This window comes from Thermobia domestica, chromosome 7 (genome assembly GCF_964235325.1).
Source record: "Thermobia domestica chromosome 7, izTheDome1.hap1.1, whole genome shotgun sequence".
NCBI lineage: Eukaryota > Metazoa > Arthropoda > Insecta > Zygentoma > Lepismatidae > Thermobia > Thermobia domestica.
The window spans coordinates 257,106,213-257,123,740 of record NC_137460.1 but is presented as its reverse complement, the minus strand read 5'-3'; the positions used below and the strand labels follow the sequence as shown (position 1 = coordinate 257,123,740).

The following is a 17,528-nucleotide window of genomic DNA, read 5'->3' as shown; positions in this document are numbered from 1 at the left end:
GCAAGTTTTACTACGTACCAGTTTCCTGTATTTAAGAGTACTCGAGTTTAGCTTCCATTTCAACAGCAAAGCTGTATGAGACCTACACTTACAGCTTAACGTTGGATTCCAATTACACAAGATTCCATGGAATCGAACCCTGGTCTCCTATACTAAAGACCGGCTTATTTCCTGCGAAATGGATGATTCAATGTCAGTGTCATTTAGCGTTTAAATTCATCTTAATAATTCTATAGAGAAATGTATGCACTTATGTGGCGTTAACTGTGGTTTGATTACCAATTGTATCAAAATATACAAGTGGGTAGCAATTTTGCATCTTCAAATAAAGGAGTGTTTTCAGATCTCGTTATATAGAAAAAATAGTGCCATAAACATTTTACAGATATTTATATCATTATGCAAAACATTTAATGTCAATATCACTAAGCAATACAAAAGAATTTATGATTAGAAATTTTAATAATTTGAATCATTTAATTGAAGATTCAGAATTCTTCCGTAAAACGAGAGTTTATACTATTTCTTTTGATTTGCATTTAGAATATAAAAATGACGTTATTTTAGGTAGTTACAAGTGTAGGTTTACTTGTGAAAAAATTTCAGATAGAGTGCTCTAATTGAAAATAACAAATTCACTTTCAGTTCTCTTTTGCAAGTTGCAACATACAAATAACTATTCCCGGTATATCTGCCACACAATGTGTTCGTTGCCCAATGTTTCAAGAACATATGCCATTTTCGTGTATAGGGTGGGTACCTAAAAACGACTGATAGTATCTACAGTAAAACATCGGTAATCCTGACTAATTGGGAAAATAACTTGAAGAGATTAATGCAAGTTCGGATTACTTGAAATGACCCAAAAGAAACACAAAAATCATTAGAACTCCGTTTATAGTAACAAAATAAATATAATGTAGAGGCCTTATTGCCTATATACTATTACTTTACTATATTATTATGTGTTGCCAATTGTATTATATGCATACGCTGTATTTACCAAAACTGGCCTAACACTATATTTTTCTTAAGAATTAGGGAACTATGTGACGATTGTTTTGCCTATCTTTTCTAGTGAAAATTTCATCTTGAGACCAAGATGTCTCAAGTCTGTCAGTGACTGCTTATGTTTGAAGCTAATTAAATAACAATGTGTTTCCACAGTTGCGTTAAAAGATGCTGATATAATGGTGATAATTTTTGTCCGACCTAAGTAGTTTTACGTACTTTTCTAACACTGGTAATGTTCAAGTTATTTGGTTCAGGGTTTGATTGAGAATAATTAGGAACTGCTGTAATATGTAAGATATATCTATAGGGCATAGAAAAGTTGCATAGGTAAAATGAATATAACTAATTGAAATGTTGAATCAAGAATAGGTGCCACTATCTTGCATGTTTGAACATGTACTATTGTCACTTGAATATAAGAATGTAAATGAATAAAATTATTAATAATAATATATGATATACGTATGTCTTTTTAAAGCACCAGATCATGTCATAGGTGTATATGTTTTAAAGACTTCTTCCACGTCAGCAGTTATTAAATGGTCTCCTCCAAAAAATCCCAATGGCATAATCAGATTGTATGAGGTTACTTACAAGGTAAGAGCAATTACCTTACGATGCAATTCTAATGTTAAAGCACAATCTTTGTTAAATATTGTTGAGAGTAGAAGATATATATGTATGTTGAAGCGCAATTTCCTTCTCCAATATTTTGCATATGATATTATCGAAATTGCTGTGTTAAACTTCTATTAATTGAGATTGTATAGTTCATAGGCTCTTATGGGACATATAAAATAAAATCTTTTATATTTAAAACTATAACTAAATTATACACATGGTATACAAACAATTTCTACTTATCTTCTATTTGTGGTGACTCAAAGCAAATGTATTTATACAATCTTCTAATACATATTTTTTATCGTGGAAAGAGTCTAATGCTAGCTTATTAACATTTATCTTATAAACCTCAAGCTTATGGCTTGTAATTGGATTTATATTTTTATGTCTTTACTTTTTTAAATAAACTTTCTTGACAATCATTAAACTGTAACTATTTTCCTACCACACACACTTAGTTATTGCCTTAGCTTTATTCTGTCCTTCATTTTCTACTTTAAAGGCATACATTTTCGTACTTAATCCAACAAATTCAGGCATCATCTTCCTTTCATTTTCATCTTTCATCTTACCCAACAGTTTAATATTAATGTCTGGTATATTACATTTATTATTTACCTTAAATTCATTAGTATCAAAACGATCAATTATTTCTCTCCTATCCTTATACAAATCATCCGTCTTAATTTCGTATGTAAAATTATCAGTGTCCAAGCAACATAAATTTATGTTCTCTTCATATTTAGGTTTCATAACATTATAATGGAAGTACTACATTAATAATTGTGATAATACAAACATTCATATCTATATATATTTTCATATTAAATGCAAGTCGTTCTTTTTCATACGTATTGCACATAAGTCTTCAGTATATATTGTTCTCTAATCATACTTTGGTTTCGCTACTAACCTCTCTACTTTCTTTGTATTACATTCTAAGCTAATACATGATCTCTTACTAATATTTACCTTTGTTTCCCCAAAAACTAAATTATTCATGAGCTTGCAAAAATCTATTTCGGATTGATTTTTAGTTCTCGTTCTCATATCTGCATTTAGATCAATATATTTCGTTACCAATCAGATAATTTGAACTCTAAAACTCTCTTTCTTTAATCTCATTCTAAGTGTCATATATAGTTTTAAGTTTGTGTAGTGTATACCATGTCCTTCTTTGTTCTAAAATGTTAACAATTTTTGTTCTTTTTTATTCTGCTGGACATTTGTGTTCTGGAGGTAATGGTAAATCAGAATGTTTCGATATTCAAAATCAACCTCCAATATATAACCAGTTTCAGAATCATCTGGAATATTCATTATATCTATATAAGGTTTAATCAACTTAAAGTCTTTTCAAAGCATCTTTTACTCATAACCCAAACATATAGTTTATTTGCATCTACATATCTAACATTCATCTTTATTATAATTTTCCATGTATTTGTTATTTATTTTATATATTTTTCTACATTGCGAAATTCCACCTCTTACTCCCTTTTCTATCATTAACATTTTATCACAATCAGATAAAATTTCTAATGTAATTTTAGTCATTTTTAACATTCCATCCCATGATAGGCCAGGAGATGTATAATATCAAAAAGGGTCTAATCCATATGCCTTGAAACATACATCTCTAAAATTTTCAAACAAAACTGCTGATTGAAAAACATGTTTTGTTATAACGTTCAGCATAATCGTCTACTAATATTTTGTAATATTTTGTACTTTTTCCCACTGAAGTGCATTATCAGAACCACACAAATTTACTATTATATATTCGAATCCTGGTAAATATTTATCAAATTTTATTTTTCGATAATTTTCAAATATGAAGGGTGGTCTAATAAACTCCTTCGAAATTTAAAGAGTGGTTGTTAATGTACCCACCTCTTACGAACGAGACTGTACCTGTATACTCACCTATAAAACAACATAAGATAACGACACCTGATCAAAGAGGATAAAATAGGTCAAAATCTCTGAAATATAAATTCATGGCACTAGTTTTACTCATGAAACGAAACTAGATAAACTCTCGAAACTCACTGAGGTATACCGTACTACAGTACGAAATTTTTAAATTTGGTAATTTATGACATTTAAAGATAGTGGTGTTATCTTTCCCTAGCAAAATTTATAAGTGGGCACATTTACGTCCTATTTATGCCCAGATCATTGACGTTGGACGAGACCCCTAAATCTTTGAACCCGTTAGATGTAAACATTTTTGCTGCCTCAGGCGTGCTAATGTCTGTCAGTACTAATGTAAATATTGCATTGTGAGAGATATGCTATGTGAATCTACGGGCTGTGTCACTAACAACAATAAGATGTCCAACTACCTTATTCTTAAGATAGTTTGTTTAATGTTTGTCGTAATGCAGCTTTTTCATTTTCCCGTAGCATGTTGGCTTTAAATCATGTGATGGTGGTGATATCGACGAATCATCACGCGGCCTACAAAATACAACTAAAACTGAAATAACGTTGCAATCCCTGATTGCATACTCTTCTTATATGATTGGAATACGGGCATTCACTGTAGAATATGGAGAGTGTGTGCAGATAACTCTTCAAACTATTGAAGAAGGTATTTTTTATTTATTTCTTAATAGTATAGTATATTCTGAAATATAAATGAAGTACTATTAATTGATAGTTAAAAATATATAACATGATACGTACATATTTGGAGCAGATTCCAGTTAATGGGTGGAGCAAAATGCTGCTTCCAGTGATAAAAAATTCGCTTAAATAGATTTTAAAAACTTAATACACTGTTTTTATCTATGTTTTCAGTGTGAAAAATACTTTATTAACAAGATATGTTTCCTTCTAGACTCAAGGTTGTTACATTACAGTTGTAGGGCTGAAACAGTCACGTTTAGTTTAGATTATGAGAAAAGCGAGAATTCCAAGAATTCGTTGTTTTTAGGGATTGTCTTATCTCAGAAATTCAGTTTAATAGGTCTATAGTTACACTAAAATACAAATGCTGGGCAGAGCAACTTTTTATTGTAAAATAATAAACTTATAATTGCGACACTTTCGGACATCTAACATATCCTTCTTCAGACGCTATCTAAAATAAATGAAAATGGATAGCACAGAAAAAACAAATCAGAGCGAGTGTTTTGAGTTAAGTCGACGAGATTCTTGGTGGAGGCATTTTAACTCTTATACACAAACGTAAACATGGTCAAATGTTTCTTATTTTAGTCGCTTGTCAACAGATGTAGATACACAGCTTTGAAGCGGTCGAAATCTGAAATGATACTTAGCATTTGTAGATACACAGATGTAGATACACAGCTTTGAAGCGGTCGAAATCCGAAAAATACACCTCGTATTTTAAGTATTCGAGTAACGATTGTAATCTTCGACCCTCTTCGTTTCTCAATTAAATCGACAGAGAGATAATTTATGTTGAACAGTTAACTATGTTAGTTGATCTTTTAAATAAATTTAAGAAACACATTTATTTATCGTATTTTTGCACAAGGATAATCAATATTCTATTATATTTTTTTTATCACACAATGGCAAACATTTGTTATTCTGGTCATTAGTATACCTACAAACATGTCAGTTTGTGAATTGTTGTAGAAGTAAGAACCGGCAGAATTGCTAATTAATAATGCTTTCACTTTGGTATCAAAGAACAAGGGAAAATTTCATATAAGTGTCTTCATTACATGCCATTCATTAGAGGTAGCCATTGACCTCTTGTCGTCTTGTGAGGGATATTTTGTTTTAAAGTAACCTCTTTCAAAGTCATTTTACATTGTATTTCTGTTGTATTTACAGGGTACCCGAAAAACGTCTAGCAACAAAAAAAATATATATTGAACATGAATAATCATACCTAGGTAGTATCGTTTGATTAGTTGCTCAGGAAGGGAAACTGATAATGAATTATTATTAATATAATGAAGACTACAACAATACAATAGGAGATGTTCCTTGCGTAATATCCATATATATGCTAATAAAAACAACTTTGGTGGTGTTCCAATTCAATAGTTTATTGTACAGAAGCCAAGCAAATAACTTCTCATGAACTGCTATAGTCATGTGTATTTCTAACTTCTCTGCATATAACCATTTACTTAATAAAGTCTACTAAACTAATTAGCACACCAGATATTGTCTGATACTACGCAAACTGTAACTGGTAAACTTTCAGCATCAGTTGCAAATCTTAAATAATTTAATAAGCACATCAACGGATCTGCGAATTAGATTTTCTTCTATTTAAAGAATAAAACCTATGCAATAATGCCAAACTCACCTGTCTGTTAGGACTCTACATATTTCTTACTTACATACGAGAAATATTCTTTTACTCTGAATAGATGCCTATCAACTAAATATGGCGTGCAGTCTAAATTTTAATAAGCTCTGTATGTCACATCTTGCTAAATGAATCAATTTCTCTTACGGGTTACGAAATACAGAACAGCAAATTCAAGAACATCTGTTGTGAGATTTCAATTACTGAGTGCCTAGTTTATAAGAAAATCGTACGGTTATAAATTCAACAATTAAAGGAGCTTTTTAACACTTCATGTGAATAGTATATTTGTATTACATACTCTGATATTCCTTATATTTCAACATTAAGTGTATTATAAACAAGTAACACTAACAAGGGACATCACTCAATTGTCCGGCTCCGATTTCAATGAAATTTTCGTTGCTGATAGAGGATATATATTCATTACTTGTGATGACAGAAATTTTTGCCATGGTGCAAGTTTTCTATTTTTTTAATAATTTTTAAAGGTTGTGATGTGGTTAATAGAGATTACTGGAGATGTCCCTTACTACACTTTGTAAACGGAGTGTTAATGAAAAAACAACCATGTAGATACGTATAGAGCGTAGGGGAAAGTTGTATGGTACGTATGACCTTGATGGCAGCCATCTTGAATTAAGGTCAAGTTTTTTAAATGGGAATAGGGTAATATGATACATAATTTCGGGCTAGAATTTAATCAGGAAGACAATGGTGAAGTTAGTTTTAAGATGCGCCTATTTGGTGAAAAGTTACAGGCATATTAATTGTTTATACTTACTATGTGCGTAAGTCCCTTACCTCCGCTTCTAACCCGCGTATTAATGATAATAAGTGGATAAAGGTTTCGGTAATACATATTATGCCTAGAGGGAAGTGATACGATAAGGGTATCATTGACGGCAGCCATCTTGAAATTCGCCATTTTGAATTAAAGTGAAGTTTTGAAACCTGAAAACCACAGCATGTAGCACCACATTTTAATAGTAAATTTTCCCCAAAAGCCAATGATATGCTTATTTTTGTTCTATAGTTAACCAAAATGAATTTATGACTCTTCTAATATGCACGAAACGTCCATTATTCGATCTTTCAAATTGGCAAAACTCCTTATTTTCATAGCATGTTTTAAGATTCCAACTGGCACTTTGCAATTGTTTCCATGGCTCATGTTTTCTAAATTTATTACATTTTTTAAGAGTTGCGATTTGTCAGTTCAGAAATAGTGCTGGGATAAGCATCAGCAATCTTTCTGAATTTTGAAGACTTGCCATGTAATTATTAATTTCCTAGGCAGTGTAATTATTTATTTTAATCCAGAGTACATGAGGTACCTATGGATCTATGTGACGTAATGAAATACAAATGAAATTATAAGAAATTGGTATAACAAGAACTCAAAATTATCATGAAATATAGCCTACATGTTGCGCAAACGACAAACAGTATTTTTTTTAAAAAATAAATACGACTTTATAACTTTAAAGGAACAGCAGCCGGACAATTGGGTGATGTCCCTTGTAAGTAAAAGTCGTGTACTGTATTTCCGCTTTTGCAAATTGAAAGTCTTTATTGGTAATTTCATTTGGTAATTAAGTTAAAAATATTTTCCATGTTAAAAGAAAATACAAATTATAATTTTCTAATTTTATTTTATATCTATTTTACAGAAACAGAATTAGATGCTCCGTTAGAAATTCTTCCCGTCCAAGATGTGACACCAACAAGTATCAGAGTGCAGTGGAAGGAGCCCAACTGCACAATACTTCGCAGCAAACCTTTTTACATAGTCCAAATACGTGGAGACGACCAGTGGGCTACCAACTTTCTTAAAACTTATAACTCCTCAACTGCATGGGTTACGATTGATGGATTGCAACCATTTACTAAATACCGTGCTAGTATATCTCTCCAGGGTTCACTCAACACTACTAGCCCTGAGTTCGCTTTCAAAACTAAAGAAGGAGGTAATATAGATATAAGTTGCAACTAAATGAACTCTAGTATTGATATTGCATCCCTTTAGTATTTGTTTTAAGAAGTATAATGAATGCCTAGCTTACATAATCAGTAATCCAGGTCTCTACCATCTGGCTGCCCGAGTGCGATCTTTAGGCAGAACGTGAAATTTTCTTCATTTTGTCCTTGTTCCATTACTCATTTCCTCAATACAATATCTCAAACTATATAACACATTGGGCATTGTTTCATAACACGCCAACTGTAACTGGGAAATCTTTAAGACCTAAACAATTTCTAAACGATTTCCATGAGGCTCAGAAATTCACCGAAGCACTTTGAGATGAGTAAGTGGGGCAACGTCCAAAAGTCAAGAAGACATAGCGTGATATTGACTTCATCATGAAGAGACTGTTTAGATTAGGATTAGGAATTAGATTCCTGGGATTCCGGCATCTATGGCCATGTTAGCCTATCATGTATCATGGATGATGTGTATTTTCGATCCAAATAATTAGGGAGGAAGTAAAGAATAGAAAAAGAAAGGATGTGGCTTCACATTATTAGGTGAGGTAGCATCTCGACATTTGCCTGATATAAAGAAGGAAAATCTCACTTAGGACGCTGGTCTGAATAAACTTGTTCTAGTTTCCCCACTGGCAAACGAACCCAGGACTGCTTGCTTTAAAGTAGAGAGCGTTAGGGACTATGCTACACGAAGCCACACTACGAGAATGTGTCAAACAACAAATTCAATAATATTGTAGTGCATTTAGAAATAAACTATCCAAACGTGGCAAACATAATAGTCCGTAGATGTTCTTAATAGCTGAACTAAGTGATATACAGTAGGTGTTAATATCCAGATGATGTATTTTCAGTAAAATGGAATATTTGGACAGCTAAAACATGACGCTGTACGATACAATGATGAAATTGATACTGAATCCAGCTTTTCATTATCCTGCTCTCAAAATACCTGTGCACAGTATTCGTATAGTTGATTCAATATAGCCCAAAAACTGTGATGAACATTTACATTTTAATTTTTGTATAACCTTGATATGGTGCATAGAAGATATAAATATCAATTGATAGAATAATTTAGGCTGCGGAAAATGACACCCTTGATAACAAATACCGATGTGTAGATTATAAGAAATCCGAGATAAACCCAATTTTATATATATTTATGTTATATATCATTTGTTTCCAATAAGAATTAGTAGTTCTTTACTTTGCTGAAACTGACTTCTCAGTTCTGATGTAGTGCATACAGTACTTGTATATAAGATATGAAGTGCAACACTTAGCACTATAGAATAGATTTGTTTGAAGTTTTCAATTAACTAATTGTATAATACATAACACAATTTTAACTACATTATAATTAAGTTTTATTAAAGAATCAAAGATTCCTGTTTCAGCGATGTGAAATAAAGGGAACACACATTGTTCTTGATGCAAATTTTTGAGTACGACGTCCTATGATTATCCACCAAGGATAAGAAAAACGATGTTTATTAGAATGATGATAAGGTGGACTGATGAATGTGGGAGAAAACGAAAGAACACAGAGAAAACCAATGTAGACAGCGTTTGTGCACCCAAAATCCACACGCAAGAGGAAATTGCTCCATTGTGAGCTACGTCAGCTCGTTTGTACTTGTAGTTTAGTAGATCACATTTTTTTTCTATTTGTTTTAGGGGCCATTATGACACAGCATACACCATTTGTGCATGTTGTCCCTGGCTCTATTCCACCAAAGTGGGCTTTCTATTCTACAAACACCAGGATGTGATTTTCTTTTAGATCTCCATTTCTTCTCACTTTCTTCATTCCATCATTTCATTTGCTAGCATCATTACCGTCTCTTTTAGCCTTGGTGCATAAACAGTAGAATTTTCATTTCATTTCTTCAATATCTCTGATAACTTTCGAATCTTTCCCCTAAATTAGGATTCAGCTTCCGTTAAACATACACCATATCTACAGTGCTTCTAAGTAGTTGATGAATGTTGAACAGAAAATGTGATAATAAGTATCAAATGTTATTGGGCTATTTGTGATTTGGTTCGTGCAAACAATCGAATCTACTTTAACGTTTACATGATACGAATATGATAGAAAATCTTTATGTCCAAGGTAGACTAAAGACATTAATTTTAAATGAAAAGCAAAAGTTGTTTGAGTACTATTCTATGGATTTCTTTTAACATTCTTTAACATGCCTCACAGAGTAGTAATGCCTTTTAAAATATAAGCTTTTAGGGGTCTTTTTTCTGTTGTATTCCTCTCATGAAGGTTATACAGGGTGTCCCAAAAGTAATGCAGAAAAATATAACAACAGACTCCTGGCACCAAAACAAGGCAAAAAGTTTATATGACATATAGTCCGGAAGTGCACAGGGGTGGAACTAAACAGCTTTGAATGTGGGATGAAAGGAACTTCAGAGTTAGGTAAAGGAACTTGCCGATTTACAAAACTGAATGGAAGATGCGTTTGAACACTTACGCAAGACAACGAGAGTGTCGGAATGCATTCGAAACTCACGACTAGCATGTCGCAAAGATAGGGAGCACAGAAGTTTGAACATCTTGTGTAGGTACGTTTATTGCTAGCACGTATGACCTAGTAATTTGCCGTGCTACTCTGTGTAAGATACTACGTTACAAATACAGTACCCTTCAAAATGGGGTGAATACAAACATGGAGGTGAATAGAAACAAAACTCCCAGATTAGTTTTGGATTTATCTGGACGATAAATTAATCAAGAAAACTTAAATTTCTTAACATAGTCTTATACGACTAAAGTGTTCAGGGCAGAGACAAAATGTTTTACTGAGTTGGGAACATTGAGGTAGACGGCAATAGTAAGTTTAATAATGTGTTACTGAAATCTTACACGGTATTTTAGCGCTCCTCAAACTTTCTTGGTAAGTATGAGATTTTCGTATTTGTTGCATTTGAACATATGCCTATTTTGTAGTTTGTTGTTTCATTTGCTGACGTTCATAGTAAAAATTTTTCTTTGTTAAATTATTTTAATCAAAATTTAACTTTATTGGGCTATAGTTACGATTTTTAATTAGTGGGGTGAATAGAAACACTTCTTGAGGAGTGGAAAATTCTTGAGAAGCGGAAAAAAGGACAGGAATTAATCAAAAATCTCTAAGAACAAATTTCCAAGTCTTCTGAAAACAAAAAAAAAAGTGTGACAAACTGAGGGAGGAAAATTTCAGGGCTGGATTTGAAAAGTGTGGAATTTTTCCCCTTTGTCGAGACCAAATACTGAGGATGCTGTCAAAAAGAGACAATGAACGAGAAGAAACAGAACAGCAAAAGACATCTCAGACTGTAAACCGTTCCCTTATGGATCTTCTCAAGAGCATTAGAGAAGATGAAAAAATTAAACAAAGGAAGAAGAGAGTACGAATAGATGTTTCTGGTAAGAGTTTTGGTTTGTTTTCTGAAAATGATACATTTTCATCAAATCACAACGAAACTCAACCTACCCTTGTATTGTCGGAAGAGGAGAAAGACAACACTACAGAAGACAACATTCCAGACGATCACGAACTAGATGATGGTTTTCTAAAGCTTGTGATTTTGCTGTGGTAAAGGTTTATGAGAAACTAAAACTCGATTAGACTATTCACTACCCAAGTGCAAAAATGTGGACATGACGGATATATGGGAATGTTTTATAAGAGAGCACATAAACGATGAAATTTTCGGAAACTTCTGAAGAATCGTTCTTACTACATGAGGATATTGTTACGAAACTGTTGGGTTTTATTAGGAGTTCGTCAGCACACTTTAAGTATATAAGTTTCGGGCTCCTTCGTGGCTAAGCGGTTAGCATACGCGCCTTTGGCGTGGGAGACCCGGATTATATTCCCGGCGGGAACTCATGTGGTTCTGATTCCACGTTAATCAGTAGGTCCACGTCACATATAGCCTCGGTGATGAACGGGGCGTTAACCTCAAAATCAAATCAACTCATGATAACTTTCCCTGGTGATTTCAGTGGTTTAAATCTTATTCAAATATCATCAAAACTGTATGGTCGTTTGTACCTATATTGTGCATTGTATTGTTTCATAAGTTTGTAACTTATGCAATACTGGTCTTATTGAACTTATATCTTGCAGGTATCAAATAAATAGTTCGTTTCAACAAATACGCTGTTTCTTTTTACCTTTCCAATAGTATAAAATAAACAACAATGAAAATAAAGTCATTGTTTCTATTCACCCCTACCCATGGGGGAATAGAAACATTAAGAAAAATCAAGGTAAAGAAAAGTGGAGTTGATAAATTAATATGACGTTTACTGAACTTTATTAGCATATTAAGAACTTTTTCTGGAGTAATCTGATACGCGAAATCTTTAACATCACCAGACTTATATACTCATATAGCCAAAAATGTGTTTCATCCCATTTGACGGTACGTCGTTGTGGATTCTAGCTGTTATTTCATTACATGACACGACTAGTTACACTTGTTATTATTTCTACCCTCTCTCTGGAAGTTTCTATCTGGTATACACTTTCCATTGTCCTCTGAAATTATGCAACAATTCTAAATGATTTTTGCTTTGACGCCCATTGTACGTGTGCGTGCAACCGTGCCATAGATAAAAACATTTTTCTCCATTGATTCCATTTTCACGGCACCGTTTCCTTACCCTGGCGTACATTCGTTGAATCAATTAATGACGTATGGAAAGTCTCTGGTGCAGTTATGTTACATGCGTTTAACATGTCTAACCGATATGATTTTTATATATTTATGAACCCTCTTCCTAGCTCCTATCATTATTTCACTGGCAAGTTTGAAGTTCCTTTCCCCCATATTCGAAACTGTCTATCTCCGCTCCCGTCCATTTCCGGACTACATGTCATATACATATTTTCCTTGTTTTCGAGCCAGGACTCTGCGATTTCATTTTTTCCCATTACTTTTGGAACGCCCTGTATTTGATATTTTAAATAGTGTTTCTGTAATTGTAAGTGTAAAATGACTTAGAATATTTTACCAAACAATTACCTTTATGTTAAATATTAACACGAAAAATCCTCAAGTAATACCACGAAACAAACCATAACTTGTGAGATTACTGAAATACACCGTGTCATTTGAAAATAAGCAAATATATCACACCAGTTCTTTCGAATTTGAACTCACGTCAATTACGTGTGGCATGTTCTTGCAATACTTGTGGCAAACTCTTGGAACCCATTTCAATAACGTAACTAAATCTCTGTATTTTGAGAAAATTATAGGTTTCAGTACAGCAATTATGGCTAGAGGAGTTCATCTAGCTATACAGTTTGACGCATGCCTTTATTTAAACACACAAAAGACAGACTTTCTTCTGCACAACTTTCACTGTAGGAGTTTTTCAGATTTTTTGCACTTGATATGAAACATTTCTTTCTATACAGATACTTGTTCTTTGACACCTTTCATGGCAGGACGATGATGAATTAAACGATGTTCATACAACGACTTAAAGTTTTTGAGATCTTGCAAGTCTAGATTGAGACCTGTAAAGGAATTATTTTGTTTACTCTTGTCAATGCCAGGATGTGATTATAGAACAAAATCAATTTTCCTTTCTTACACGCTCAATAATAGTATATTGAGAATTTATTTCCAAGTAAGTGTGCCCCCTTGGCTGGGGGATTTAAAAAAGGTGAAAATAGTAGAACGTCTCCTTTAGCCTCAAGGACATAATCCTGCAACACTGAACTGAAAAAGAAGAAAGAAAATAAGAAAGTATTTTAAATATACATGCTTAGCATTGTTGTGTATTTCTAACTCAGATCTTGACTTACATTAGTTGCAAAGTTGACATTTTCTATATTAGTACAGATATTACTTACATTATTACACCAGAAGGAGTAACACACTAGAATTATTGAGTAAAACATTCTATCATTCAAAAAATGACTCAGCAAGTTCTACCTTTGAAGTACAAATATGAAGTTGTGAAAAAAAGCAATGAATATAAAATATAAATTAAAACGGATAAGTGACTAATGTTATTGGTGCATCGCTGGCGAATGAAGAAGAGGTGAACAGGAAATCAAAATAGTGTATGATATAGATAAACAATCCTTTATAGAAATTACAACAGACAACGAGAAATTACCGTTATTCAATGATATGTCTATACGTATGGGAATCCGTTAGTACTTCATGGATTACTTCCTAGGGAACATGTGGATTAAGAGTGTCTTAAAGTTAATTCAAAATATGATTGACAGGAAGGATACTACTGGAATCTAGGGCATAAAACTACAGGTTATGTCAATCTGACAAATTCGTCAAAATCTCCAATTAAGCAAAGGAAGTCACACGGTCATTGTGACTTCAGACAATTTACTGTAAATATACACTTGCCGAAATATAATCCCAAATTTAATTGTAACGTTTTTCTTCCTTTTCTCAGCTCCTCCCAAAGTGCGTACATTAGTAGCTTATTCCCATCGGAATGACTGGATCTCACTGAGATGGGATAAGCCTTACCCATCAAATGGCATCCTACAAGAATATGAAATTCAATATAAACGGAATATAGACATCTCTCGACATTGGAAAATAGAAACTGTAAATGCGGAATCTCCTTGTCATTTGTGGAACGATCTCACATGCTTTACCATTAGAGGAAAGCTGAATCAAAGGACATCATATCTAGTTCAGGTAAGAGAATCACACCTTATGTCCTGACCTAGAAATTTACATGTAATACCTAAGTAGTCTAGGCAACTTTCTATTTTGTTTGATTATTATCAACAATTAAATGTTCGTCATTGCTGAACAATAAAAGGTTTGTCCATGATCATCCATTGAATGCTTGTAATCAACAATTAAAATTTGTGTCTAGTCAACTTTTACACGTTTACTTGTGGTCAAGTAATAAATATTTGATTGTGGTCATGCTTTTGGTCAAGTATTACGTGTTGTTTCCCTATGTAAATTTAGAGTTCTTGTGGGAACATAGTCTATATGAGGCTTAGACTTCCAGCCTAAGGTCGAATTCAAGCCGTACTGTAAATGAGCTCAATGCTCTCCCAACGAGAATCGAACTCGATTTCTTGTACACCAAAGATGCGCGCACTAGATATTTAAAAAAACATACTCAAACTGAGACCTGCTAGCATGCGTCAGATATTCAATTTTTGCCTAACTTTTTACTCCCTATTCCCCTCTCGAGTTAAATATAGAAAAACGGATTCGAACTTTGTTAGATATGGTAAAGGTTTATCTGTGAACATTTGGTGGGTATAGATTTCTGCTCGAAGATCTTATGACAGATTGACATGCTTATATGCATTTTTATTGGTTAATATAGATATAGACTTATACAAAGCTTATCACGGTCTACCCCCATTTGTAGCGTGATTCAAGTCAGATGAATTTCGATGGATTCGCAAAGTATATACTGTGATAAAATAAATGAGGAAAAGATAACGGTATGCTAAGTGTTTCTATCTTTGATTTTATATAATATAGTAACTAAAACCTGAACAAGAAATTGGTAGACTGGAAAGCCATAAATGCACAATGAAATAGGCATATCATTTGATTAAACTCAAAACACGAGCATATGCTCAGTGTTTCTGTTTACCTCTGTGACAGTCCGTTTAAAACTTCCCCATGCCATAGGCGTCGGAGGACCACGGATGGGCAAATTAAGATATCTCGCCAAAAATTGGCGGTCCCAGTTCCGTTTTAAAAATTATACCACCAGCGGCAGATCCTCGAACAAAAGCCAATGAACAACAAATCCACTTCCCCAAAATATGTTAAATCGCTTATATGCGTAATTTGTTGCATTAAGAAGAGTCTAAAACACTTTAAAAATTTAAAAAATAAGAAATACGTGCCTCAGGGTAGGCGCGAACCACCAATCTTTGGATTACTAGGAGCGCGCTCTCCCAACTTCTCCACGGAGGCGATGAAGAAAATGTCGCTTGCAAAGACATAAACCATTGAGGTACTTCTAATTTAGCTAATCAGAGTGCTTGTGTAACCGTGTACATTCGACGATGACCATTTAAGATTAGATAAAATCCCATCGCCATGTTATTTTATAACAAAATGACGCGCGTCTTCTTTATTTCATGGTTCTCCCATATTCACTTTAAATGATCGGCTTTAGTTGTAATCTAAATTGATACAATTATACGCACTCATCTCAAGATTTTTTACTTTATGATGTAGAGGCGTGATTATTTATGACCCCCGTAGCTCAATTTAGGAACAATTCGTCAGGAAAAATAACATATAATAATAACCGCATGCACATGACTGGCAATAGTTCGTGTTGGTCCCTTCGCGATTATCCGCGACGAATCGAAGAAGCGCGGACCAAAAGGAAGTCCTCGCTGCTGAGCGGTGGTAACTAAAATACTCGACTCTAGATATCAATTTCTACTCTACGAAATCCTGCCGTCAGTGGCACACTAGCGGCAGTCCTTCGACGCGTCGTTATAGCGACGATCGATATTTACCAGCAAGTGGGCCGCTAGGTGTTGGCGACTTTTACGGCATGGGGTTCAGCATTCGTGATCTCATGAAAGTAGTAAAAAGTGCTAGCAAAACGCATCACTTCATACTACGAAAATGAAGCAGGTAAAAGTAAGTTCAAAACATTGCTTCATTTTCATTACGAGGCCCTGCGCAAACTCCTCGTAGTGGTTGACTACACCTATGTGCCTTGGGAGCCAGATAAAATTCCACGAAGCAAATGTTACCATTCCTCACATCCAGCTGCTCTACGATACAATGAAACAATGAAGAAGCGAAGCAAGTTCAAGAAAATACTTCTGTGGCAAGCAACAGACAACGAGGAGACAGCTTCTGAGTCCTTTGTATCTGAAGGCACAATCAACGCTAACGTACTCTCTGAATGTTTAAAGAAGAAATTAATTCCTTAATTATCCGGAACCCGAAGAGACAACGTTTCGGTTTGGCCGGATCTTGCTACGTCGCACTACGCCAAGAATGTTGTCAAGCTTCTTCGTAGTGAAGGCCTTCGCTTCGTTGGGAAAGCAAAAAACGCCTAATGTACCCCAAGCGCGAGCCATAGAGGCGTTTTGGACCTTATGTAAACAGAAGAATGTTGAACGTCCGCACAGAGCCAAAACTCTTCGTGGCTTTACGCACATTTGGCTATATCTCAGCCAAGAAGTTGCTCGAACTAAAGGACTTGACCTGATGCGGAGAGGGATAAATAGTCTGCATGTAATTAGGTACAAAGGCATCCAGAACGTCAACCTTATTTAAATTGTTTTGTACGAAGGCTTTATTGTCATGCTTTACCCCAGTTTGGAAATACATTTCAAAACCACATTTCAATCCTTATAATTGTTTTAGTCTACCAATTTCTTGTTCACCCTGTATTTACATAGTATTTAATACCGTAATTGACTAATAATAATTAATTATATAGTGTTTAAATCTTGAAAATAATTATTAACTTCGTAAACTTTCTTCTCGTGTAAAAAAAACTGAACTGCTCGGCAAGTTTGTCTAGAGCAATTTAAGTAAACATACAGAGCAGTACACCAAAGAAACACAACTTCAGGCAAACTTATATATCAAGATT

At 33.9% G+C, this 17,528-nt stretch overlaps 1 protein-coding gene across 1 annotated transcript in view; it reads left to right on the top strand.

The window, feature by feature from the left end:
• LOC145690849 (uncharacterized) overlaps positions 1 to 17,528 on the top strand; it is a 269,031-nt gene that overhangs the window by 182,669 nt on the left and 68,834 nt on the right. The window contains exons 18-21 of the mRNA XM_081766211.1: positions 1,493 to 1,611; positions 4,048 to 4,234; positions 7,612 to 7,908; positions 14,367 to 14,617. Coding sequence (XP_081622337.1) covers positions 1,493 to 1,611; positions 4,048 to 4,234; positions 7,612 to 7,908; positions 14,367 to 14,617 — 854 coding nt within the window. The remainder of the gene's footprint in view (positions 1 to 1,492; positions 1,612 to 4,047; positions 4,235 to 7,611; positions 7,909 to 14,366; positions 14,618 to 17,528) is intronic.